This window comes from Rhineura floridana, chromosome 6, assembly GCF_030035675.1.
Source record: "Rhineura floridana isolate rRhiFlo1 chromosome 6, rRhiFlo1.hap2, whole genome shotgun sequence".
NCBI classification, from domain to species: Eukaryota; Metazoa; Chordata; class Lepidosauria; order Squamata; family Rhineuridae; genus Rhineura; species Rhineura floridana.
This window is the reverse complement of record NC_084485.1, coordinates 5,137,029-5,164,955: the sequence shown is the minus strand read 5'-3', so window position 1 is coordinate 5,164,955 and position 27,927 is coordinate 5,137,029. Positions and strand designations below refer to the sequence as shown.

General features: G+C 50.3%; 1 protein-coding gene across 2 annotated transcripts in view; it reads right to left on the bottom strand.

Annotated features, from left to right (window-relative positions):
- BCL2L1 (BCL2 like 1) overlaps positions 1-25,607 on the bottom strand; it is a 57,646-nt gene extending 32,039 nt beyond the window's left edge. Inside the window, exons 1-2 of one of the 2 annotated variants that reach the window (XM_061630834.1) lie at positions 25,347-25,607; positions 17,863-18,525 (exon numbers count right to left, since the gene is read on the bottom strand). In XM_061630834.1, the coding sequence (XP_061486818.1) occupies positions 17,863-18,408 (546 nt within the window). In that variant the 5' untranslated portion in view covers positions 18,409-18,525; positions 25,347-25,607. Of the gene's footprint in view, positions 1-17,862; positions 18,526-19,982; positions 20,100-25,346 lie in introns of those variants that run through there. The other variant, XM_061630835.1, reaches the window with a different exon arrangement.
- Positions 25,608-27,927: the final 2,320 nt, after the last annotated feature.

Sequence of the window (27,927 nt, the reverse complement as noted above, 5' to 3'; positions counted from 1 at the left end):
GTGATGTTACTACTGATGACGCCAGTTAATGCCCTCTGGAAAACATTTGCGTTGTTCCTGCTCAACTCCCACCCCCTTTTACAGACATACGGTGTCTGAGAACGGAGATAAGCACAAAAGGGAGAGACACATTATTCTATAACGCCCACCTGCAGTTGACAGGGTGGCATGCAAAACACAGACCTCCCCTTGCGCAGGCAGAGACACCGTATGCCTGTTATGGTTTCTAATTTCTAAATCTTTTACAAAAGTGTGCGGGGCGTTTTATGGCCTTACTGTTTTACCGATCCAAAAAAACAACAAGCCTGCAAAGTAGGCCACTGCTTCTCCCATCTGATTCACTGGGGGAGAGAGGCTAAGGGATGGCAGCTTGGTCCAGCCACCAAATCAGTCCACGGCAGGGATTGTACTTGAACCCAGGTCTCCTGGCTCCAAGCCGCACTCACTGTTTAGGGATGCCCCAGAGAAGATGATTAAGAGTGGCGGGAAGTGGAACTGGCAGTTTCCAGCTAACTTAAAGGCATGTCAGCGCAAAGGAGAGGCGGCAGGGGGACAGAAGCTCACTCTGTGGCCTGCGGAGAGAGCAACAAATTACAGGCTTCAATGACAGCAAAGGAAGGACTTCTTAATTTTTGGGACTTGTTAGACTGCCAAGAAACACACTTCTTTGAGGTTTCCCAAACAATCGTGGACCGGTACCTGTCACGGATGCTGTCATTACAGGATATCACTTTTTAAGTCCTGGGCGTTTGGGCTCAATCTTCCTTTATAGGCCTCCCTTCATCTCTCACAACAGCCCAGGTTGCCCCATTTCAGGGCGAGCGTACTGCAGGGTTATTGAAGCAAAGTTTGAACATGGGAGATTTGCCCACTCAGCCACAAAGTTCAGTGGGTAGCCTCAGGCTAATCCCTCCCTCCCAGCCCAGTGAGGCTGTGACGTACTATTGGATCCCAGCAGGATCCGGGGCACCGCTAACCCCGTTTTCTTTTTTGGTTTAAGGTGTCAGAAGGAGAGCCTGACAAGGGGACAGAAAAGGAGAAAGTCAGACATATCTGAAAACGCAGCAAGTTGCCTTGCACTGGGGCAGACCATCTTGCTTAGTACTGTCTACACTGGCCGGCAGCGGTTGTCCAGGGTTTCAGATGGGTGACATTCCCAGCCCTACCTGGACATAGCGGGGATTGGACCTGGGGCCTTCTGCATGTGAAGGAGATTTATTTATTTATGACATTTCTACCCCGCCTTTCTTTCCATGCTAGACACCCAAGGCGGCTTACGTATGGTTCCCAGGCGGTCTCCCATCCAGGCACTGGCCAGACCTGACCCAAAAAAGCTAAGAGGGGATTGCAGGTCAGGGTCATTGGCAAATCCTGGATTTCAAAAGGCTGGAGATTGGGCGACCCGTGTTTTGAGGACATGAGAAAGAGAAGATCCGTAAACTGAAGAGAGCTACGGAACCAATCTGTCTTAATATTTTACAGATGGTGAACGTGCCCGATTCCACACACGGGGCCCACTGCAACTTGTCTGCAGGACACCCGCAGCTGCCATTTTGGAACTGGGACTTGCGAAGCTGGGCCTCCCAGCGACACGCCATCTGGGCGTGCTGGCCAAGGGAGATGTGCCGAGCCAGAGAAATCAAGCGGAATCTTCTTCGCCCAGCCATCTCCTCCTCCTTGGGGGTTGCAAGGTATTTTGTGAGCTGAGCTCCTTGTGAAAGTGAGTGTGTGGGCAGAAGGAAGCTGAACAGCGGCAGGAACTGAATGCCGGCACCTCAGACTCACTCCGCCGACTGCCTCATGCTCAGTCTCCTTGCGCATGGCTGAGGCAGCCACATCTCAGTAGCAAAGATCTCGCTTTGGCTGCAGAAGGTCCCTGATTCAACATTCATAGAGAGGATGGACAACAGTCAGATGAAATCTAAGAAGCGTGGGGTGGGGTGGTGCAGCAGCTGAGTATGAATTGGGGATAACGCTTTGGTATCCGACAGAGCACCTTCCCACTCCCCAAAACTAAAAAACTAGAGCGCATTATGGTGATAATGTGGCGCAGTGGTGAGAATGTTGGACTGGGACCTGGGAGACCGGGGTTCAAATCCCCATTCAGCCATGAAGCTCACCGGGTGACCCTGGACCAGTCACTGTCTCTCAGCCTAACCTACCTCACAGGGTTGTTGTGAGGATAAAATGCAGGAAGGGGAGAAGCATGTTCATATGCCACCTTGAGCTCCTTGGAGGAAAGGTGGCATATAAATGTAACAATAAATACAAAATAAGAGACCTTCCGTCCATTTGTTTAATCTGCACAGTGTATATGGATTGCAGAATTCACCTTTCTGTGGTGCAGATTTTGGATTTCCTGGCCTCTGAGTTTTAATTTTCCTCAATGTGAAGTACGCCTAGGCATTTCTAGAGACTGGACAGTTAGATTTCAGCAGCATCCCTAGGCAGCTTGCACCACCCAGGCTCTGAAAACCTTGTAGAGGTGCCTTTGAAAAGGAGCCTTTCCTTTTTTTGCACACTGCTCTGTGTCACCAGAAGAGGGAGCTGATCAGGGCGGGTCGCTCCTCCATTCAGTTCCCAAGAGCATCAGAAGCTTCCTTTGTTCTGCGCAAGACATGGAGGCAACTCTTTCACATTTAGGAGGCTTAGATATTGAGGAAGACACAAATCTCTGGAATCTAGAAATGTGCTGGGATCAGACCAGGGGATGGGCAATCTGAACACACTACCAGTGGTGCTGAGCTCCCTCTCCTGCCCACACCAGCTGCTTCAAGGCTGCAGGTGAGTTGTAAGCAGGTGGCAAGTGCTCTCTTCCCTGTACATCAACGCAAAATGCAGCATTGTGTGGGTCAGGAAGCCTAACCCAGAACGCCAGGGACAGCGGTAGACCCTCATCGGGAGAAGCTCCTGCAGGAGCTGGAAGCAAGGCCGGCGCTGGGTGCAGTGGGCTTAGGATGGGCTTCTGGCCTTGGGAATCTTGAGAGGGAGGGTTGTGTGGGATCTCCTCCCCCCCCTGGTTTTATGTCACCTGGCTGCTGCATCTCTAGAGCAGGGGTTGGGAGCCTCAAGACAAGGGGCCAAATGCTGCCCTGCAAGACTCTTCCCTGGTCACACCTCTCAGCAGCGCCCTCCTCACACACTTGGCCTGGCTGGAATGTGCCCCTCAACTATGAAAAGCACCCTCTTGTTGCTTGCATGGAGGGCAGAGAGATGTGCACCTGTGGGCTGAACATGCAGAAACTTCTGACTTTGTCTGCCTGGAACGGATCCTACTGTAAAAGCCACACCCACTGGGGTGTGGCCCTCGGAAGGTTGCTCGCAAGGACATGCGGCCCTTGGGCTGCAAAAGGCTCCCCATCCCTGCCCGAGAGCAAGGTGGAAAAGCTGAGAAGCCCCCCCCCCAAGCAGCATCAAAGGGAATGAGGCGAACAAGGACACGGGGCTTTGGGCTGTCATTTCACCCCTTCCCCTCCTTCTGACAGAGCCCTCTGTGTCGCAGACGCACAGCCTCCATCCTCCACATTGCCAGAAGAAGCCCTTTCAGCCAGACCCTTCTGGCCAACTCAGCTACTGAGGAGGAGGGTGGTGGTAGCCCTCGTTCTCAGTTCCTCTTCATGCCACGTGAAGCCATCGCTTCAATCCATGAGGTCATCCTCAGCCTACAACCTCCTGACCAGGCGGGCAGGAAGATGGAGGAGAGGAGGAATTGCTCCACCCAAGACAAGACTAAATATGTGCAAGGGATTATGAATGAGTGTTGTCTCTGATAGGTGTGACTCATGGATGGGCCTCCCTTCATATTCTCCATCACAATTTGCCAAATCAACTAGGAGGGACTTCATGACTGAAGAGGACGGTTTACTGACTTACTCCATCGCCCCGCCCCCTGGACGAAGGGAAAAGCTCCATCCCAACATGTGGTGTAGTGGTTTAGGTGTTGGACTACGACCTGGGAGACCAGGGTTCGAATCCCCACACAGCCATGAAGCGCACCGGGTGACCTCGGGCCAGTCACTGCTTCTCAGCCTCAGTGGGAGGCAATGGGAAACCCCCTCTGAATACCGCTTACCATGAAAACCCTATTCATTGGGTCGCCATAAGTCGGAATCGACTTGAAGGCAGTCCATTTCCATTTTCAACAGAGACTTGCTAAATCCCAGGCCTGAGACTTTGCTGAACTCTGAGCATCCCAAAGCTCAAAGGTCAGGGCAGGCAACCTATGAAAGGCCACAAGGCGGAAGGCCTCATTTCCTTGCCACGCCTCCTTAACCCAAGCCCATAAAATGAATGCGTCTGGTTCGTAAGAAAAGGGGCACAAAGGGCAATCCCAGGCATGCCTACACAGAAGTAAGTCCCACTGTGCTAAAGGAGGATGACTCCCAAGGAACTGAGCACAGGATCAGCACCTTAAGCTCTTAGGGTGGCCTTCACTAACTGGGTGCCCTCCTGCTTTTTGGGGACTGGTGGGAGCTGCAGTCCGAGGGCAGCATTCAACTTGCTCGTCCCATCAGCGCAAAGAGAGCCACTAGCACAACAGGCCTTCTCTCCCTCTTCTGCTCTGGAAGGTTGGGGGAACCCCAGAACAGATTCAGGGGCAATGTGGGGGAGGTGAGGGGGCATATTCCGCTGCACAAGTAGAAATCCTTGCACTGGGAGAAGCACTCACTGAGCGCTGCGTTGGATATGACCCCAAAACCTTTGAAGGGTGCCAGGGTTGATGAAGGCTACCTTAGGGCAACACGAACTAAAATTCTCCGGACTGCACTGCCTGTTTAAATTGCTACCCTGACTGAGCCCTACCAATGGGCCGGTTTCATAACGGAAACTAAGGGCCACACACAATGAAACGGTTCTCGCTCGTGGCCCACAGTAAAAGGTGCCTGCTGCAGAAGGGAGCAAGGGGCGGGGATCCAGGCTTGCAAGGGTTAAGCACCAGCTGACAGCGAGTCCACAGGGTGCAAAGCGCCATGGACTCCAAGCCACCCGTGCAATTCCCTGCATGCCTCAGAAGGGAAAAACACTGCATTGGAACCACCCCAGGGACCGCTGGGCTGCAGCCTGGTTAACTCCCTTCTGCATCTCATCTGCTCTTCCACCCCCACGTTCTCCGGAGAGGGTGCAGCAGAGAGAGAGAAAGAGAGGCTCCAGCTCCCCATTACGGGAATCCTCAGAGATGGTGCTGGCGGAGGCCACGTGAGCCGGCTCCCAGGAGCGAGCACATGTTACTGCACGGACGACCAGGCGGTGCGCAAGCGTGGCAGCGGCGGCGCTGGGTGTTCCTAGCCGGAGGATGCCCTCTCCTCTCCTTCCCTAGCCGCCTCTTTTGCTCAGTCTCGTTAAAAGGAAGGCAGGAGGATAAAAACCAGCCAAATGGCTAAAATTACAAAAACACAAAGCCCATCGCTTTCTGCACAATAACTGGGTCAAGCCAGCTCCCTGGCGTCGCGAGCGAGCAACCTCACAAGCCTCGTGGGGGCGAGGAGCCACTCTGGGGCTCCCTCCTGAGTCGCACACCTGCTCCCTGTAACCCCCAGCTGGAACCATCTGTCAGCAAACAGCCCTGCCCTGCAGCCGTCCCCCCTCCCATCTGTTTGGCTTGTGCGGCAAAGTGTAACTTTAACACAAACACACATCCCACCGGCTGGCCTTCCGTTCCAGACCTGGCCAGCACGACAACAACAACAACAAGAGGGCAAATCCCCCAGGCTCCCCTGTCCAGCCACACCGCCCCTTCCAGGCTGCCGCTGGTGTGGTTCAGGAGAGGGCAGGCCGAGGAAGGAAAGGCCGAGAAGGTCTCTCCACCCGTCAGGAGTGGTATGAGACAGAAGGCTTATCTGGAGCCCAGAATGTGCTCCCAAGGCCACCTCCAGCATCGGACGCCACCTCGAGCGGGGAACAGGCCGGAAGGGGCTGCGGAGCTTCTGCTCCGTCCTCAGGCTGGTCTGATGCAATAGGGATGTGGCAAAGCCAGAACCTTTTTAACACAGAGAACGCTAGTCTGGCCTGGGTTGAGATCTACATCAAAACACCCTGGCAGCAAATCAGACTTCTTTGGCAGCTGATGGAAGGAGCTGCAATGGTGGCCAGGAGCAGGACCCAGGAAGTGCCTAGTTTAAGTCTCACATCAACTGCAAACTCCTGCGGTGGCCCTAGGAAGCCACTCCCTTTTGGCAAACTCCTGTGGTGGCCCTAGGAAGCCATTCCCTTTTGGCAAACTCCTGCAGTGGCCCTAGGAAGCCACTTTCTTTTGGCAAACTCCTGTGGTGGCCCTAGGAAGCCATTCCCTTTTGGCAAACTCCTGCGGTGGCCCTAGGAAGCCATTCCCTTTTGGCAAACTCCTGCGGTGGCCCTAGGAAGCCATTCCCTTTTGGCAAGCTCCTGCGGTGGCCCTAGGAAGCCACTCCCTTTCAGCAAACTCCTTTGGTGGCCCTAGGAAGCCACTGCCTTTCGGCTTCAGTCGTCCCCCTGCAATATGGGGATAATGATCATGCTGGCTTTTCTTACACCAACCTGCTGTATGCCTGGGCCTGATGGGAGTATAGTGCAAAGCTGCCTTACCCAGCTGTCGTAAAGATTACTGTGGCAATTATTGTTCGGTACTGCTTTTAATGGCTTTGTTCTGTTTTTTAAATATTGCTTTACACCGCCCTGATATTTTATGAGGGCAGCGGTACATAAAACACCTTTGTAAATAAATACATACGGTAAGATAAGGGCTCTGAGAGCTCTCTGCAAATGCTGTCGTTAGAGAAGAATGGTGACTCACTCTAAGGGGCTGAGGGTAGCCATTTTACAGGGAAGCAGACTGGCCTTACCAAGAAACTGAACTGCAATGGCTTACTTATTCATTGGAGGCATTCCGACCCCACCTTTCCATGCCAGTGTTCAAGGTGGCTCCGCATGCTCGATGGCTCAGTGAGCTCTGCTCTTCGGAGGACAGTAAGACAGCAGCCAGGTTAGATGGGGAGGGGGGCAGTGGCTCAGCGAGAGAGCACCCATCCCTTTGCATGACTGCAGAAGGTCCCAGGCTCACCTTCTGCTAAAAAGGACCACAAGTACAGCAGGGCTGGGAGACACCCCCGCCGGAGGCTCTGGCCATGAGATCAGACCTCCCTGGGTGAGATCGGTCTCAGCCACAGTGAGGCGGCTTCATTTGCAGGAAGGGGCACAGCCCAGGAACAGAGGCAGCTGCCTTGTAGCAAGACAGGCCACTGGTCCATCCTGCTCAGTACTGCCTGCATTGACTGGCAGCAGCTCTCCAGGGCTGCAGACAGGGGCCTCTCCCAGACCTACCTGGAGGAGCCACGGCCCTTCTCCAAACTGCTTGCCAGGAGACAAAATCCCTTCACTACTTTGGTCAACAGCTACTCTGGCCATGTTGGACTCCAAGTAGAATCACCCGAGTCACACCCAAGGAAACCAGCAGGTATAGGGTTCTCCACAGCTGGTATGTTGGGAAAAACAGAAGGGAGTAAAAAAAGAGGAAGGCCAAACAAGAGATGGGTTGATTCCATAAACGAAGCCACAGACCTGAACTTACAAGATCTGAACAGGGTGGTTCATGACAGGTGCTGTTGGAGGTCACCGATTCATGGGGTCGCCATAAGTCGTAGTTGACTTGAAGGCACATAACAACAACAGCTGGTATAGCACAGTGGGGAGGAGAGCCTGGCTGGGAGTCCAGAGTCTTGTGTCTCCTGGGGGTCAAGGGCCAGCTAAAGGTCACCCCCACAGGGAGTGGCTCAGGGGTTACGTGCCCTGCCACCTGTGCAGCCGTGGGCCAGCTGCAGAGTCCCAAGGAGCCCAGTTGCCCCCCAGCTGGCAGTTGCGGACAAGGAAGGGGCTTGCTTGTGCAGCTGTGGCAAGCTGAGCAGGCCCTAGCCAGCTGGGGAGGACTAGCCTCAGAGGGAGGCAATGGGAAACCCCTTCTGAATACCGCTTACCATGAAATCCCTCTTCATAGGGTAGCCATAAGTCGGGATCGACTTGAAGGCAGTCCATTTCCATTTTCCATTTAGCTGTGGAAGGCTCAGAGCCACACCCAGCCTGATGGAAAAGTTGCGTTCCAACCCTTGTCCACTCCTACCAACACTCCAAGTCCGGCAAGGCCACCCTGAGGCGATTGGGCCTTCTGCACACTGCTTCTGCTGCAGTCAACTCATGAGCAGTCCAGCCAAATTCCGGCTCTCCTGCCCTTTTGTTAAGCTAGACCAAATTTGTGCCCGTACCCCAGTAAAAAAAACCCAGAGCAACGTTCTCAGCACCTCAGAGAGGAAGCTCAGTTCTCACAGCCTTACAGATTTCACTTAATAATTTAGGGTAATGGGGGGGGAGGAAGGGCAGGAAAAAAGAGTGAATGCTCAGAACTGGCATTCTGCGCTGCCTCCCACCTGCACCGTGTGCCCCCAGGGCTTGCTAAGCACATTCACATCCTTGTTATATAACGGTGGGTTACGTCACTTTCTCAGGCTCCGGCTGGTGTGCCAGGCACACACAGCTTTCTGCTCTGTGAATGAAACCTTGGCGCCCGCACAAACAGCTACAGCAGCCTCCACATCTCAGCAGCCGAGACAAGATGCAGCTCCCATTCAGGGGCCCGGATTCTGGGTTCAGACAGAGCAGCATCAAGACGAAGAGGATCTGTATGCGCAGAGGGACAGTCAGAAGGTGGCTAAGTGCCCAGCTCACTTTATGGTCAGGGAACTTTTGGAAGATCAATTCTACCTCCACCACTGAATACTTGAGAGACCACCTTATCCCTAATAAAACCAGCAGGTCACTACATTCTGCAGGACATTTTCTACTTAAAGTCCCCAAAATATCAAAGCCCACTCTTCAGTGTGGCTCCCCCTGTTCTGTGGACTAGTATGCCTTTCGAGATACGCCAGGAAGCCATTATCGGTATTTTCCAGACACAAGTGAAGACATTTTTGCAACTAGTTTTTCCAGCAAGATGAAAGGTCTTAGGTGTCCTTTTTGTGTTGTTTAAGGTCTATGAAAATGGAAATGGACTGCCTTCAAGTTGATCCCGACTTATGGCTACCCTATGAAGAGAGTTTTCATGGTAAGCAGTATTCAGAGGGGGTCCACCACTGCCTCCCTCTGATACTCCATTGTTATTGAACTGTTTTTTAAATTATTTTAGCTGTTTTTAAGGATATATCTGTAAATTGCCTTGGGATACATATATGGAAGGTGATTCACAAACTAATTCATCACCATCACCACGGAGGGTTTTTTTTACACATATGTGTGCATACACCCCTTCACAAAGTTCACAGAACTAAAAGCAGGGCCACAGTATTCCAGTCCACTCCACTGAACCCTCTTCCTCTATCCACACAGAAAATAAATTAATTTGTGCAAAAATTAAACAAGTTAGCCTAGGAAAATAAAGCCCCCCCCAACAGAGGCTAAGAACCAAAGTGAGCGGGGGGGGGGGGCGGACGAGGTCTGCAAATGCTCTTTTCCATCTTTCACATTCTCCGAGGCAGGAATGCTATTTGGGAAAGGAAATGGCTGGGGGAAGTCATTCCATTGGCATTTCCTGAAGAGCTCTACAGAAAACCCGCCCACTTCCGAATAAGCTTGGGTGGCTGCCAAATCTGGAAAGAGAGCAGAGACAGAAGAATCCCATCCCTCCGCCTGCACTTTACCTGTGGCTGACTGCTTAGTCACCCAATATTCCACTCAGCAGCAAATGGATCTTCCTAGGAAACCAGACTCAAACCTGTCACTCCCCAGAGAGGCTGGTGGGGGTAAAAAATGGAATTGCATAGATCCCAGGGCCCAGGGCCGGTCTACAGAAGAGCTTTGGCAACAGATGGTTTGATATGCTCTGATGTAGAACCACTGTAGGAAAACTGCACTGTGGTCCAGGCACATAATGACTATGTGGACAGTTCTGGGTTTGCAGTGCGAGACCAAAGCTCTAAGCCACTACTCAGCACCGAAGGTCACGTGGCTGAGGGATGACTTGCAAGTAATAGGCCAACTGGAAAATGCCACAGCAATTGTGCAGATCGCTAATGGAAGCTTGCACAACCGTCCTCAGAATGGCTGCAATGGAGCTGAGGTTTCCTTCCAAGTCACCTCCGAGAATAGTTGCTGGCTCCTTCAGTCAGACATGTCAGCTGTAAGTCGATGCTCTTGCTGTCCAGGGGTCAGCATGACTTCAGCAGCAACCTCACAGAGAGATGTAAAATTTCCAGAAATTTTGAAGCCATGGAAAAAACCCAGGTTTTTTCCAGTAAAAAAAATGAAAAAATGCAATATTAGCACTTTTTACATATCAAAAGTCACTTTGTTACTTCAGGCACATCAAATGTAATTATGTACAAGTTGGTTTGGCATAAAATTATCACATTTGGTATATTAAAAGTACATTTTATTCAAACAATTATTATAAATTGAATTTATTTTTTAAAGTCTTACTTTTTTTGTAACAAATGGAGCTACAAGCTCCTGAACTGTAAGGAACACCTGAACTGTAAGGAACCTCTTTCGTTTTGCCAGTTTATGAGGAAAAGGCAAAAAACAATTTTAAAAAAAGAAGACGAAACCATCAACATTAATAACAAAGAATATTATTTATGTCTCCGCTAGTCCTCCACAGTATCAAGCAGATATTAAGCATCCATTCCTATAAAAACCACTGAGAAAAAGGGGAGACAGCAAGATTCAATAAAACATTTTATTCATCATTTGTTGTTGTTATGTGCCTTCAAGTCAACCAGGACTTATGGCGACCTATGAATCAGTGAACTCCAAGAGCATCTGTCGTGAACTACCCTGTTCAGATCTTGTAAGTTCAGGTCTGTGGCTTCCTTTATGGAATCAATCCATCTCTTGTTTGGCCTTCCTCTTTTTCTCCTCCCTTGTTTTTTCCAGAATTATTGTCTTTTCTAGTGAATCATGTCTTCTCATTATGTGTCCAAAGTATGATAACCTCAGTTTCATCATTTTAGCTTCTAGTGATAGTTCTGGTTTAATCTGTTCTAACACCCAATTATTTGTCTTTTTCGCAGTCCATGGTATGCGCAAAGCTCTCCTCCAACACCACATTTCAAATGAGTGGATTTTTCTCTTATCCGCTTTGTTTCCCCGGGCCTTCACATCTCTAACCCCACACCCCTGGTCCCAGTTTCTAAGCCTTTGAGAAGACAAAACATTTAATCTTCCCAAAGAGCTGACAACAAAGAACAGTCACCTGGTAATAGCACAACTAGGATACTTCTGCTGCCACAAAGACCAACAAACAAATTGCCTAGGGAGGTGGTGGGCTCTCCGACACTGGAGGCCTTCAAGAGGCTGCTGGACGGCCACCTGTCGGGGTTGCTTTGATTTGGATTCCTGCATTGAGCAGGGGGCTGGACTCGATGACCTTATAGGTCCCTCCCAACTCTACAATTCTATGAAACTGCTGACCTCAGGTAATGCCCAGGGTTTTCTTTAGCCAAGAACTGCAAAGGGGGGGGGAACGCTAATGGACAGAATGCAACACCAACCTCCAGGAATCTGCACAAAGTCACCACACTGCAAAAGTGCCAGCAACTCTACCTGAGTCAATAAGCTGACCCATCCATTCCCATCAGTATCCAAATGGCAATTTTTCAACCCATCACTTAGCATAACCACTGTTGCTTGGGCTGCGTACAACTGCCATGTTTCAGCACAGTAGTGGCCACATTTCATTGGCAAATGAGTCAGCTCTTTGCCTTGCAAAAGTGCAATGTAACCTGGTGAGTCCTAATGCCACAGGTGAACCCTAGGTGTGCCCTGTCAAACAAGTTGGGGTTCATGCTCCAAACACCTGTGCCAAACAAAATAACTCCAAGGTCAACAAGAAAGGCACCAAAGTGCTGATTCTCCCCAGATCATCATGCCAGGATTAAATCAGTAGGTTTTGGTGCCAGCTTTGAAAGAACGGTGTCCTCCCGACAGAACAGTCTGAGTAGTGCAGGATACAGCTGAAAGGTGTGAATGTTGGAGTTTGTCTTGCCAAAGTGCCTGAGTAATCCTAGTCACAGACACACCCAACACACACCTTCCCACATACCAACAAAAAGGGAAACAAAAAAGATCACCTATGCACCAGAAAGACGCACTATCCACACACAGTTACCTTGGAGGACTGGGCTCACAAAAGGCAACTGAGTTTTTGTTGTTTGGATTCATTTATACATTTTACATTTCTATCCTCCAAGGAACTCAGGGCGGCATATGAGGCTCTCCTGCCATTTTATCTTCACAAAAACCCTATGGAGGTAGGTTAGGCTGAGAAGGAACATCTGACCTGAAATCACCCGGAGAGCTGTGTTGCCGTGATCTGAACCCCACTCTTCCCAGTCCTAGTCTCATGCTCTAGCTTAGCCTTCCCTGAAGCTGGTGCCCTCCAGATGTTTTGGACTACAACTCCCACCAGCCATAGCTGGCAAGACCAATGGTCAGGGATGATGGGAATTGTAGTCCCAAACCTTCTGGAAGGCACCAGCTTGAGGAAGGCTGCTTTAACCACTACACCACACTGGCAACGGTCACGTGGACACTAACACCAAAACTGACCACGGTTTCCTCCTTTGTTCTCCAAATGCTTTTGGAAGCGTTTGTGCTACTGCCTTCACTTCTCAGATGCTAGGTCTAGGCTTGATCCATCCCCGCAGGCCTTTAAGCCAGGTGGCTGGCCCTCCTGCTTCAATGGCCACTTGTTCCTTTTACGGCCAGACCCACACAGGAGAGGCACCACCACTGAAGCCACGGGGGGGGGGAACTTGCCCATTTTCTGTCACATACAGAAATTGAGCTTTAGGCACTGAAGGGATCCCAGGGACCTTCCCTTACCACAAAGGCTAGAAATTGCTTCAGAAGTCTGCAGTGGTCACAGAAAAGAAAGGCCAACTGAGAACTGAGGGCCCCTCCTGGCGACCTGACTGTTTCTCTTCAAAATGGTCAGAATAACTTTGATCTCGTGAAGACTGATAAAGTCAAGGCATTACCCTGGCTGCTTTGAAGTGTGCAGCTCCCCAAGCCCTCTCCAAAGACACTTTTCCAAGCCATAAAATGCTGAGTGACTCTGGGGAATGCACAGGAACACATGGAGTCTGCTCCCTGCCAGGGACAGGCCTGCCAGAACTTGCAAGCCTCTCAGTGGGTCTTCCTCGCCAGCTACGCCCTTGCCACAACAGCATTGTTTAAAGGGCCAGGGGAAGGCTGCTTCCCTGGCCCAGAGGGAGCACTAATCCCACGCTAACAAGGCTATGGCGAGAGCAGGGACGGAGAGGTGTGTGCTTTGGCGGACGGCTTGCAAACAGGGCAGCCGTTGAAGAGCCGGGTGAAGACTGGGGGGATAGAGCTCAACTCTGTATTCCAGAGACTTTCCAGGCCCCATGCACAACCAGGAGGTTCGTGCAGAGCCAATCCAGCTGCTTTTATTACCACTATCAAAATGCCCCTCGTTAGGAGAGCCGCCTTGTGTGCCAGAGGAGGGCCTGTAATACTGCCCGGGACATGTGGACCTCTGCGCAATCTCCGCACACAGAGACGCTACTTACCCTCCTGTGAGATCGCCACCAGGGACTAAACATGTCTCTTGTCCCCGGTCGCCTCAATAATCAAGACTCAGGCTTGTTCCTCTCTGCACAGCCGGCCATCTGTTTCTCGGTCACCCTAGAGCACGACAGTGTCATTATAGCTAGCAGCAAAATGCCTGTCCTGAGGACTGGAGGGTGGTGTACCGGCCTGCTCTGTCTAGAGGCTCCCAGTCACTGGAGCCCAACCTGCTCAGGGCCAGGAGGGGCAGCTGCTTTGCTATCCCTGCAACCGCCTGGCCTTTTTTCCAGGACCACCAGCCACTTATAGAATTAAGGGGTGCATACAAAGGCAACGTAAGGTTGGGGGGTGGGGGTGAGAGACTGAACCCGCTCCCTGGCACTGGTGGACTCAGCCATGGTTCCTATCAAGCCTCACAATAATTCTGTGAATTTTGCCCCTAATTTTGGAGGGCTCTTGATGTTGCAGCCTCTTTTAGCGGGTGGGATGTTCCACCACTATTATAAATATAGTGTTTTTAACTTTTTGTTTCGTTTAAGCTTTTTTTTACTGGTTTTAACTTTTTTTATTGATTGTTAGTTGCCTTGGGTTCACTCTTGTAAAGAAAAGGGACAAACAACTTAATTACATAACAAATAGATATTACTGGTCATGAATATTATTCCCATTTTACAGATGGGGTACAGAGGCCAAGGGCAACATGGTCAAGACCACACTTTTTTTTTTTAAACTATTCATTTAGTTCCTTTCAGCTGGAGCAATCCTTCGTTTATTCATGTCAGGGGTGGGAACTGAAGCAGGCTGTCCTGGATGCAGGCCCAACTCTCTGATCCACTGGATCCTAGTGCCTCTACAATACTTAATGGAAGTCTAGCCTTCTTAGTGGCCAGTGTGTTGGACAAACTGAAGAGCTCCCTGGATGACATTCTCAGGTTAACCTAGCCCACAGGGTTGTTGTGAGGGTAAAAAGGGAGTGGACCACGTAACCCAACTTGAGCTCCTGGTAGGAAGAATGGGATAAACATCCAAGAAGGAAGGAACCATTCTGCCATGTTTAAAATGTTATCCCTGTGGACAGGATGGCCCTCAACTTTTCTGTGGAGAGCATCATCTGCTTCCTCCACTGTGCTAGCCCCACCCTGTACCATTCATTTTGTCCAGGATCACCACCACCACATAACAATACCCAAAAAGTGAGGGAGATGCAAGGAGGAGGCAAGCTGAGATCTGAGCACCAGTGGGTGTGTCGCCCCAGCAATTCTGCCCCTCCTACAAAAGGATGAACAAATATTTGCCCAAACAACACAATTGTCCTTAGACACAAAGAGGGAAGGGTCTCCATGGGCTGCGTGGGGGGAGGGGAGAGGGGAAATCTCACTCTCCTGGCAAGCAAGGGCCAGTGACTTTCCATCAGCGATTTAATCTAAATCCCTCCGGGGAGTTCGTTTACAAAATCAGATTACATTATCGCCTCAGTCTCCAGGATACAGCCCAATCGTCACCAGAGCGACAGGGATATGGAAATCTCCATTGGACCAAAGACTAATCTCGGAAGCTGGAGGGGACAGGGAGGGAGCCAGGAGAGCACAAGAAGGTGCTAATGGGACCAGTCACCCAGATGGGTTTAAGAGGAAGAGGAACCAGTTGGGTCTGTTTGGGCAGACACACCTCAGATCGTACCCCCAGGACAACTGCATTCCAGCCATTCCCAAGTAACACTCCCCCCCTCAAGCTCTCCCTGCTCTTTAGCCGGCCTGGATCCAACACTGGATTTCCCTGCCTGCACCCATTAGGTTAGACCCCTTGGTTCCTGCATTTATGTCTGAGCACACACACTGAGCAGTGCTTAGAAGCAAATTCCCCAGAAGTAAGTGAGCACTGACCCTCTAGGAGCTTGTTTCAGTTCTGGAAATGGAAATGGACTTCCTTCAAGTCGATCCCAATTTATGGCGACCCTATGAATAGGGTGTTCATGGCAAGCAGTATTCAGAGGGGGTTCCCCATTGCCTCCCTCTGAGGCTAGTCCTCCCCAGCTGGCTAGAGCCTGCCCAGCTTGCCACAGCTGCACAAGCCAGCCCCTTCCTTGTCCTTGTCACCCCTGAGCCACTCCCTGTGGGGGTGATCTTTAGCTGGCCCTTGATGCCCAGGAGACACGAGCGGGGATTTGAACTCACAGATTGTGGACTCCCAGCCAGGCTCTCCTCCCCACTGTGCTATACCAGCTGTGGTCTCAGTTCTAAACCATGGATAAAGACCGTTCCGTAGGTGGGATCTTTAGCACACTGGCCAGCGACCGATTTGAAGCACGGACTAAACTTTCAACTGAGCCAGCAACACCACCAGATGCAGGCAAAGGGCTCAATGGCCCCCTTGGTGGGAGCAGCAGCACAGGCTGGGTCAAGAGTCTCCTGTTATCCTACGTCACAACTTCAGGGAGATCAGCTTCAGTCAGTTGCTGATCACTCTCCTCGGGGAGGAGGGCATTCAAGTGTTCTCAGCAGATGAGACACAAGTAGGGGGGGGGGAATACAAGGGGTCCAGATGGGGAGCCTGACTGAGCCTCTGGTGACCCATCCCCACTCTGACATAATGCAAGGGAAAGTGGCAACCACCCTGGAGAGAAAAGCAGCCCTGCTGCTAGCCAGGAACAGCTCCAGCTGGATGATTAACTTGCTAGGCCTATTGTTCAGGTTGCCCTACCCCACACAGGTACGTGCAGGCAGACTGGCTAGAAAAACTGTCTTCGGAAAGACAAAAGAAGGCTGACCTGCTTACAAGAAAATGTAAAGTAAATTTTCTTCCTGTGATGAATGTCAGGAATCTATCTGCAGTGTTCAAACAAAGCACTGGTTCCTGGGACGTACGAGGGCTTCCTGTGCCAGTGCTGACCGCAGCAAAGAGTGTGCCCCATCTCTCCCTACCAAAGGCACATCTGGATGTCACAACTGTTGTAGTGACAACAGGACCGTCCTGTCCAGCCAAAGGAAAAGTGCCAGGGAGTCGCCAGACACAAGGGCAAATCCCCACCCAGAGCCCGCCAGCCACTGAACAAATCCCATGAGCTAACCTTTTCCATCACACGCTCATGCGTGGGCCTAGCACATTGGCCATGCACCAAACTGCCCTCCCTGGGAAAGAGACTACGTGTGGAAACACAAACAGCCTCTTTATCCTCAGTGAGGGTTAATGGGAGAGGAAAAATACAGGTTTGGGTTTCATAATGACCAACAGTCGTCTCATGACCCCTTCGCTGCGTACCTCAGCCCCGGAAATGCACTCCCTTCATGCCAGACTGTGGGGCAGGTGAGAAGTTAACCTTTCGCTGGAACTCTGACTCCAGCTCCGAGGGAGAGCTTTGGACTTTGCTTAGTCAGCCTTGTGCTGTAGACTGCTCTAGTTAACAAGGAGATTCAGGGCTCATCCACACTGTACATTTATATCAAATGTATACCCCTTAACAGTCAAGGTCCCTTCCCCAAAGAATCCTGGGAACTGTAGTTTGTTAAGGGTTCTGGGAATGGTTAGGAGACTCCTATCCTCACAGAACAACAATTCCCAGAGGTCCCTGGGAAGCAGGATTGATAGTTTAACCCAGTTTAAGACTGTGGTGTGGATGAGCCCTAAGAGGTAGGCCTGTAGGTGACCTGAACCAAGCCAGTCTGAATTATGAAAGGCAAAACACTGGCTAAAAGTTATCAACTATGTAGCTGAGAAAAGAGGTATTAATACCATGTGTGTCTACATACAGGAAGGTGGGGGGGTGACATTTAGGCTAGCATCCATCAGTGAACAAGAAGCATGTAATAGAACAGGATATGCGTACAGTATTTCAGCCCTGGGTGGCCACTTCCAGCTTCCAGTCATCCAGTGTTTCTTTGGTGCCTTGATGGGGAAGAGTGCCAGGTGGCTTCTCTAAACTGGTGCCCTCCCGCTGTTTTGGACTACAACTCCCATCAGCCCCAGCCAATACAGCCATGTTGGCTGAGGCTGGTGGGAGTTGTAGTCCAAAACAGTTAAGAGTGCACCAGGCTGGGCAAGCCTGCCTTAGTGATAGCGAAGAGACACTGATGCTCCCACCTTTCATGAAGAGAGAGGAACAGAGTCCCAGAAAACAAAAACGATACCAACTCCTTTTCTGCAGTCATGAGAGAGACCCCCTAGCAGCAAACTGCAATGCTAGGTGCTTCTCTTTCACACTCCGCACCCTCAGGGTTTGCATCTGATGTCGCTACAAATATAAACTGGCCTATTTCATACTTAAAACTACAGAGGTGCCCCTCCCATCAACACCATCCTCTGCCGAGGGCTTACCCAGCCGCCATTTTCTTGGATCCATGGGTCCAGGTGGTCAGTCAGGTAAGTAGCCATCCAGCTGACAATCCGTCCCACCAGCACGCGCATCTCCTTGTCGACGCTCTCTACACACAGGGCCCCTCCGAAGGAGAAAAAGGCCACAATCCGGCCCCAGTTCACCCCGTCCCGGAAGAGTTCATTCACCACTTGCTCAAAGCTCTGGTATGCTGTGCCAGGAGTGATGTGGAGCTGGGACGTGAGGTCGCTGAAGGCTCTCCGGTACCTCAGTTCAAACTCATCGCCTGCCTCTCGTAGCGTCTGCCTCACATCCAACCTGGGGCTGTCTTCAAGATCGCTGAGGATGCTGGGGTGCCCTGTGGCCCCATTTATGGCTGGGCTGGGGTTAGGGTGCCAAGACGGACTCCCGTTGGGAACGCTGCCCGTCTCATCTGCCAGCTCAGTCCTGGTTTCGCTCTCCTCCTCAAACTCACCCCAGCTGTGGCCCCTCTCCGACAGCTTGTAGGAGATAAAGTCTACCACGAGCGCCCTGTTGCCGTGCGACATTTTCACACCTCAGGGTGTCTCAAGTGAGTCCATGGTCCAGAATGCCAATCGACCTGCGCGTTTACCGGGCCAGGACGCTGCTCCTCTCCATCTTTCTGGCAATGCCCAGCAGGAAAGCTTCAAGGGAGAAAAAGCACAGGCAGAAAGAGAAAGAAGGAAAGGAAACTGTTAAAGGCTCAGCCTTCGTCTTGGCATGCATACGTAGGTCCCTCACTACATGGGGAAAGTCAAATATTCATGAGCATCTCAGCGGCTCATCCTTAGACTTAGTCATGCATCTGTGCTGCAAGCCAACTCCCTGCCCTCCTCCTGGCCAGCCGTTTTGCCCTAAAAGCGGTCCTAAATCTCACGCATGGGGTTCAACCCCAAGCAGCTGTTTTACTAGGGTCAGGTGCCGCCTGCAAGGTCTTTTGTCCCAAAGCTCTGTGCAGCGGGGTCAGGACGCTCATCGCCCAGGCAGTCCCTTTGCCTCATCTCAGATCAGCCTTTGGAAGCAAAACCAGCTTCGACCGGAGTGATCTTGCAGCCTGCCGGGCTGAGAAGATGCAGGCAGAGGATGTTCTGAAAACCCAAGAGGGCTCCCTCTGCCACCTTGATGGAGTGCTGCGGCGCTGCTGCTGCTGCTGCTGCTGCTGCAGTGAAGCACGGAGTCCCCTCCCTCTTCGCTCCCCCCCCCCCCCCCCGCATCTCCACCTCCCACCATCCCGGAGATCAAAGCGCTTCCTGGGTTTTTTGTGTTTTTTTTAAAGGGACAAAGACTAGATGAAGCTTCTCAATGTATTTGCTTGTTCTCCAACAACAGCCCAGGAATGAACCATCAGGATGCCGCCTCTGGTGGTTTCCCAACAGCCTGGAACGAACACAGAGGGCAAACAGCAAAGGGACGCTTTACAATAAAACTAAAACCAGCAGCAACTTTGGGGAAGGATTAGCAGTTGGTTTCAGGTGCGTTCAGGCCAAGTGCCCAGGTAGATCACCTTGACTTAGATTTCAAGGCCACGACTTTTATTACTCAGCTGCCTCTCCATTTTATAGGGGAAAAGCAGCTCATCTTCCACCCCCTCCCTGCAGCGTACTCTGGTAGCAAAGTCGGAGGCAAGAGTTTCCTTCTGCCACCCTGAAGTACGCTCTGTGCTAGTTGAGGCAGTAATTGCTGAGGGCTGCAGCCCACGAGGAAAGGAACTGCAAAGGAAGAACAGACCTTGGCCTTTTGCGCACCTCCATAGCAGAATTCTGAGCACAAACTCCCACCACGAACAGCCCCACATGCAGCCATGAGTCATGCATGAGACATATCCCAAAAATGGGAAAGCTCGGGCAAAAACAAGTAAACGATTGTGAAGGACTAGGCAGAGGGTTAAGAGCAGGCTGTGATCCTGCCCAGCCCATCAAAGGATCTAACTTAACACGGAACTGGATCGCATTCTCTCTCCTACCCACCTAGACCCCAATTCCCTCCCTCTACAGGAGCCGGGAGATCCAAAGCAGTCACAGCAGTATCCCTTCCAGCTGGGTAACAACAGCTAGGCAATACCCTACCGGGAGATGTGTCAAAGCAGCCTGTGCGTACTCACCCCCTGGAGAGGGAGGACGGAGCTCAGCTCTGGGAAATCTCGATGGAGAGAGCTGCTGCGTTGGAGTGAATGTGGAGACGGTGGTGGCGGCGGCGGCGGCAGGAGCAAGGATAAGTTCCAGGCACTGGCTTACCCCCCTTGTCATCCCCATTGCCCCGCCTCCAATGGCTGGCCCGCCCCCATACATTTGAGCCACCCCGCCCCCATCCCCAGATTGCAGAAGCTCTCTGCAAACGTCAAAGCGGATTGCAAAATCAAGGCTGAGGATCCCCTTTCTGTTAAGTGCATCTTCATTCAAAAGTTCCGGAGGCTTGTTTTACTTTAAAACCCAGTTCTTCTACCACTCACTCTAGTGATACGGCACAGCCTGCATTCCAGCACGTATTGAGACACCTACATTCATCACAAGGCCGCTTCGGGGTCTGAAAACACCCTGTCCCTGATTTGCTATGTTCTTCTCCTATGAAGGTTTGGATAGAAGCAGGTCCTTCCCCAACCTGGCGCCCTCCAAATGTTTTGGACTACAACTCCCATCAGCCCCAGGGAGGAAACAGGTACTGGCTGGGGCTGATGGCAGTTACAGTCCAAAACAGCCTTTTCCAGCCTTTGGGTCCTCAAATCATGCGGGATTACAACTCCAATTGGCCCTGGCCAGCATGGCCAATGGTCAGGAATTATGGGAAGTGTAGTCCAGCAACATCCAGGGACCCAAAGATTGGGAAAGGCTGGTCTAAAACATCCAGAGGGTGCCAATTTGAGGAAGGCTGAGCTAGAGACTTGCAGCCCCATCCCTGCGGACCCTCGTCTCCACTTCTCTTCCCAACGTTGTCCTCTCCGATTCCTGCCCTTGGCCAATGTCCCCAGCCTTCCGGGGAAGGCTTTCCCAGATCCTTACAGCATACGAGACCCTCCTACTGCTAGGCCCTATATGACCTTTTCCCCAGACAGAAAAAAAAAAGAATTTTGATTTCCCTCACAGCAGCTTCACTCATTGTCAACAATGCAGTCTCCTGCACTCCCCACTTTGCTAGGACAGCTACTGTGGGGGCTGGGGAATGGACAGAAGGTGCCCAGAAAGTGCCCATCACCTGAGATGCAGATCTATCAGTGCACTGTAGGGGTGTGTGTCATTGCCTCAACAGTGTGGGGGCATTTGTTTGTGTGCCTCCCGGCCGTAGCGAATCACAAATCAACCTATCTTGCTCAATGAGATCATCGACGTTAGAGCTACTATCTAGGGGGACGCACGCCAGAGGAACTGCTCTTCAAAGGTTGGAGGCCAAGACCACCCTCCGCCTTGTCTTCAGAACCCTCAGCCAAGCACTCTGCAGGCTGCTGGAATTCAACAGGAGCCTTTTTTCTCTCCTCCGCTTTCCATTCGTGCAAGGAGCAAATGAGCACACTCGCTTGCAGGACGAATCCCCCATCTGTGAACTGTGCCCGCATGGGGAAAGAAGAAAGGGGAAGAGAAACCCCAAAACTAAACTCAAAAGTGAACTGCTTGGCCTTGGGGGTTCCCTTTATTCTCCGTCAGAGTTCCCCATGCATCACAGAGACTTCTGTGCTGCAGGGGTGTGAGAAGGCAGAGAGCCTTTCCCAAAACTGGAGCCAAGAGTCACTCTTTGTCCGTGGGCCTGGCGCTTTCTCTTTTTCTTCTCTGCCACGTTCCCCCTCCCCCCACTTTGCGTGTGAGCGAGTGAGCGTGCGTGCGTGCGTGCGTCATTCCAGAACTGGATACAGGGTTATTCGTTCGCCTTGGCAACTCATGTTTTTTGCTGCTCATCTGTACATGAGAATAATATAAAAATGCCATTTATTGATTTACTTGTCTATTAAGTTTCTGTCCTGCTCTACCTCCCAGAACTGAGTTTTGCAAACAATCTGGGCACTGGCTCCTGTACCTGTAGATCACCCTCCACGTGAGGCTCATGAGGTGGATATCGCTAGGAATGGCTACCTCCAGGGTCATGGCCACCATGCCTCTGGATAGCAGTTAAAGGGGAACAAGGGCAGAAGGGAGGTTTTGCCCTTATGTCCTGCTTGTGGGCTTCTCAGAGGCATCTGGCCGGCCACTCTGAAAAGAGGATGCTGGACTCCCCAGGCCATCGGCCTGATCCACCGGCCAAGCTCTTCTTATGTTTGTAGGAGCAAAAAATGTAGCTAGGCTCAAGGCAGAGTTGACTCTGTCACAAAGCATATTCTTTAATTTCTATTCTAGTGCCTCAGTCATGGGTTCAGGGAGGGTCTCACCCCTCAACAAAATTTCCCTGAAAAGAGGCAGAGGAGTGTTGCTTATGCTCAGGGTCCAGCTTTCTGATTCTATGGACTCTCCCCCCTCTCCAACCCACATATCTCCATATCCATCTTGTGCCTCTTTTCCTGCTTGTTTTTTTTTTGAACGTACAGCGCAGGTCATATTTCATCTGTTTTTCCTGCCCATCCCATGTTTAAATGAATTTAATTTAAGAGCACTTCACTGACATGGCACACCAGGGCTTTTCAACAATATGGAAAGTCTTGTTCCACTACAAAAGGCAGTCGTTAACCAATGTGATGCACTCCAAATGTTTTGGACTATAACTCCCATCAGCCCCAGCCAGCTGGAGTAGAAAACATCTAGAGGGCATCACGTGGAGCACGACTTTCCATAATGTTGAAAAGTGACCTACGGGGCTGTGGAGTCAGTATGTCAAACCTTCGACTCTGACTCCTCTATTTTTCTACTGTCCGACTCCGACTCCTTCATAAATGGCAAATGTGGATTAATTTATTAATATTAATAAATTAATATTAATATTAAAATATTAGTTTTATTTTGAAGCCAGAGTCAGAGTACATTTCTACCGACTCCGACTCCACCCAAAATTGCTTCCGACTCCACAATTCCAACTCCACAACCCTGGTGACCTAAGTCATCATTGTTATTTTTAATTCAAGGCATCACGTGCAGCACGATTTTCCATAGTGTTGAAAAGTGACCTAAGTCATCACCGTCATTTTTGATTAATTAATATCCTGCCCTTTCTCCCAGAAGGAGCCCAGGGTGGCAAGCAAATGATAAACTCTACAAAAAATATTTTAAAAACAACTCCAACAACAGATGCAGACTGTGATACGGTCATCCATTAGATTTGTTGTTGTTATGTGCCTCCAAGTCGACCACGACTGATGGCGACCCTAGGAATCAGTGACCTCCAATAGCATCTGTCATTAACCACCCTGTTCAGATCTTGTAAGTTCAGGTCTGTGGCTTCCTTTATGGAATCAATCCATCTCTTGTTTGGTCTTCCTCTTTTTCTACTCCCTGCTGTTTTTCCCAGCATTATTATCTTTTCTAATGAATCATGTCTTCTCATTAAGTGCCCAAAGTATGATAACCTCAGTTTCGTCATTTTAGCTTCTAGTGATAGTTCTAGTTTAATTTGTTCTAACACCCAATTATTTATCTTTTTTGCAGTCCGGATGCACACCTTAACGTGGTGAGGGGGTTTGAGAGTGTTGAAGAAGCTAATGCCGTCAGGAGTCTAGACCAAGAGGCTAGACTCCTAGCAGGGGCACCCAAGGCGGAATGGTCAAAGCTGAAACACCAGACTAAGATGCATCCAAACTCAGAGGAAGAAAATGGTAAACCACCTCTGAATACCTCTTACCACGAAAACCCTATGAACACAGTATCCATTAGATATGGGTATGGAATTAAGAAAAGGACTCACAATACCCCAAAAGTGCCCAGATCCCATGGTTGGGGCTGACAACCTTCAGCAACACCCTTGCTGCCCTAGTTATATGGTGGGCAATCTGCCAATGTTCTCTTCAGTCCCAGATTCAAGTAGAGTTTGTCCTTGGAACGTTCTGATGGAGAAGTGAAAGAAGGTGGGGCCTCGCAGGGAACATGCAGAGCACAAGCTTTGTATGCATAAAGTCACCTGCACAGTCCCTGGCAACTCCTGTGAAAAAGATCCCAGATCTGGGAAAGATCTTGGAGAGTCGCTGGCACTTGGAGTAGACATTACAGGGCTGTGCAGAGCCATGGGGAGACTCAATAGAAGGGGGCAGAGGTACAGATCGGGGAACCCCCACCCTGAGCCTTGCTTATAGGCAGAGGAGACTTTGATGAGCACCACGCACACTGATGGCACCATACAAATAAATAGACATAGGTATAACAGTGATCTTCTTCAGAGGTTTGAGGTGAGGATGCACAATAAATGAGATTGCAGGGTACTCTGTAGATTGCAAACAACGTCATCCGGTCTTTCTCAGTCCCATTTTCTCTCTTATATCCTTGCCCATCTCCTGGCACTATCCAATCCCTATTCACCCCCAAAGTGCCCCCTCTCCCCACCCTGGCTCTACTCTCCAAAGATCATATACCTGCACCCACTCACCCCTTTACCCACTCTTCCTCAAACAGAGCTGCGCCCATTCAGCACAGAAAAGTTTAATCCCCTAACAAACCAGCAAGAAAGGATACCAGCTACCTTCCCAAGACTTCCCAGGTTGCTTTCTGGGAGAGCTGTCCAAGCCAAGCCCTCTGACGGCTGCATTGTAATGACCTTTGCCGCTGCCTCACATTTATTGGGCTCACAGTTCTTCCTAAGGGAGCCCAGAGGCAGCAGCAGGAGCTAACCTGGCCACTCTGGGCTCCTTCTGGATATAAATTTAACAAACAAATAAATAATTTCCAAAGTCCTCAGCTCAGTCCTCTACCAAGAATGTTCCGTTCAGAAAGAAGTGATTAAGAAGCGGGTAGCAGAAAGAGGTAGCCCCAGCAACAACTGGATCTGCTCCCAGCCAGAGCTAGCGCCTAACAGATTACCACCAAAGGAATGCACGCACACACACACACACACACACACACACACACACACACAGAGAGAGAGAGAGAGAGAGAGAGAGTCTGCCCACCCCTGGGTGAGAGTAACAGATCTGGGAGACCAGAGTTGAAATACCCATTGAGCTCCATGGGCCAGTCACTTTCTACAGTCTAACCTACCTCACAGGGTTGTTGTGAGGATAAAATGGGTAGGTGGAAGGGAACCAAATATGCCACCTTAAGCTCCTTGGAGGAAAGGTGGAATAATCTAACGGGAAAGGGAGGCAAAGCACACTCTCCCCACTCCCCCTCTCACTTCCCCTTCTGTACGAAGCATCACACCCGTTGACCTCGTCCACTTTCTTTCATCTGCCCCTCCCCCGCTTTCCATTCATTTTTCTGTAACTCAATCAGAACAAAGTATAACCCCGCCCCCTCAGAGCCGAGCCAATCACAAAGAAGAAAAGGTGAAGAAGAGCATAACTGAAGCAGAACTTTTTTTCATTGGCTGCGCCTCCTGCCACTCCTGTTCCCGTCCCCGCCCTTACCTCAGAAAACGCCAAGAAGCCCCGCCTCCGGCTCCGTTTCTCGTTACCGGCCTCTGTCACCGGCTTTCGCTGGGAGGAAGCGGCTGATAAGGAACCGCCGAGCGAATGGCACCGAAAAGGCTCGGTTGCTTCGCCGGCTACAGCAGAGCTTCCTGGCCGCTCTCTGGGCGGCGGTTTCTCCGCTGGTTCCGCCTCGCTTCTTGACCGGCCGGGTGGAGGGGAAAGGCGCATGCGCCAGCAACCGCTACTACTCGAGCCTGCCGTGCACATGCGCAAACTCAAGAGGGTGGGGGGGACTTCGGGCAAAGTGCCCGAAGTGCGCATGCGGAAAAAATCTAAAGTGGGTTGGGACGATCTACTCTCTCACGGCATTAATGCGCTTGCGCAAATAGGAGAGTGCGACCTAAAGGAAAGGCATTGGCGCCCTCTTTTGGCTGAATACCAACATCGCTTGGGAAAATAGGATGTCTGGTGGGAGATAAGCTTTGATGATGCTTATGAGTGCGCTATGGAGAGAGGCGGTTTCCAGAGCAGCATAACCAAATACATGGCTTGCAACGCGCAAAGTCCAACATAAGAATAGCCTTGCAGCTAGATAGGGGCAAAGGGGGCCCATCTAGTCCAGCCTCCTGTTCTGACTGTGGCCAGGATCATGCCCCAACGGTAATCCCGCAAATAGGACCTGAGTGCTGCAGCGCCCTCCCCACTTCTGGATCTTTAACAAAAAGGCCCACCTTCCTATATACGTGTTAGCCAAATATGCTGGGAAGCAAGGAAACAACAGGCAGAACGTTTTCTCACCGGCCAAAGCGACAGAAGTATCGATGCTGGTGCTCTTTGGCAGTGTATGCTGGGAGAGCACAAAAGCTTCTGCAGACGGAGATGTTAATATGCAGCCTGTTCTTATTCAAGTTTACTCAGCGGTCCCACTCTTTGAATTATTTAGCTATTTATTTATTTTATTATTTTATTTATATTCCGCCCTTCCAGCAGGAGTCCAGGGCAGTGAACAAAAGCACTAAAAACACTTTAAAAAAATCAACAGATATTAAAATACATTAAAATAAAACAACTTTAAAAACATTTTTTTAAAAGCGTTGAAGACTTTTTTTTAAAAAAAAAGTTAAATGGGAATTAAGTGGGACTTACTCCCAAGTAAGCGAGGATAGGATTGCATCCATATATCCCAATTATAAACCCAATGGTTTTAGATCCTACCCTGCTGATCATCTGGAGGCAGAAGTGCCCCTCTGGTGGTGGAGAGGAGCTCTGCCAGTTGTAAACCTGTAGAGAGACCTATCAGTCTTTATTGCTCAGAGTCACAGGCTACCACAGAGAAAGAGAGAGTATATATACGCTGAGGGCCACAGTCTGTTGGATTTTTCTATAACAGCTATAGAGATGCCAACAGATCCAGCAGCACGGAATGAGAGGGAAAACTTTTGGATATACTCTCTGGACACATTGGCACCACATGGCCTGAACCTGGAGGACAGTACAAACATCACCGTAAATGAGCATTCCATCCTCAAAGCTCTATAACTGCCACCTTGGTAACAAAAAGTTAGCAGCTGATGAAGGCTGAAGCCAAAATGTTTTGGCAGAACAATAAAAACCTGTTTTGTTAATCACAGTTACGTGCATATATTTTAGGCGATTAACGGAATCCTTATAGGGATCCAGAGCAAGCTTGGGTGAAGTTCTGTTTGTTGCTTTGAAAACTCTCTCTCTCTCTCTCTCTCTCTGTATACAAAATACATATAAAAATTAAAGGCAATTTAATATGTTTCATCAAATGTATTTCATTAACATACGGAAAGGCACAATGAAGCTTCCCCTTTGGGACAAAAGGCACACTGACCCTCCCCATGAGTTGACGCATAAGTACTACAGCCATGAGAGAGCAAAAGCACATCCCAATAGATTTTTTCCCCATGTCTGACCTAATTTCCTAGCAGCTAGAGCAGATTTTGCCACCTGGATAAAGAATACTGTAATAAATACATCATTGCCTGCTAGCATTGTTCCTGCCTGCTTCAGGGATGTCTGTTTGACAAGAAGCATAGGTGAGAAATTTATACTTTGGGGACTCATACAAGCAATAGCTTAATAAATAATATGCAATGTCCTCAACTTCACCAGACTCACAGATACAAAATCTTTGGTGAGCTGGGATGTTTGTAACCCCCCCCCCCATCCAGGGATGTAGTCATCCAGGGTCTCGGGTTTTTTTAGATCCCTTACTTTTTGGGGAGCAGGGTCCCTATGTCTCCAGCATTCCATGAGCCAATCAGCATGAAAGGGAGTGTAGTAGCCAGTGAGAAAAGTCTTCTAACATGCTTCCTTGTTCTTTTCCTGCTAATTGGAGTGACATGAAGTGAGTCAGCCACTGAGAAGACTAGCTAACACTTTCCCCTTTCACACTCATGGACTCTTAGGGATGTCTCCAAGGATCTCATTCTTAACCCAGCAGCAAAAAAGGGGAAAGAGGTGCGGCTGTGATTATGATGACAGGACCCTGTACTTCTGAATTTGCGACTACACTGCTGCTCACATCCAGATAGGCTGAGGGCATATACTA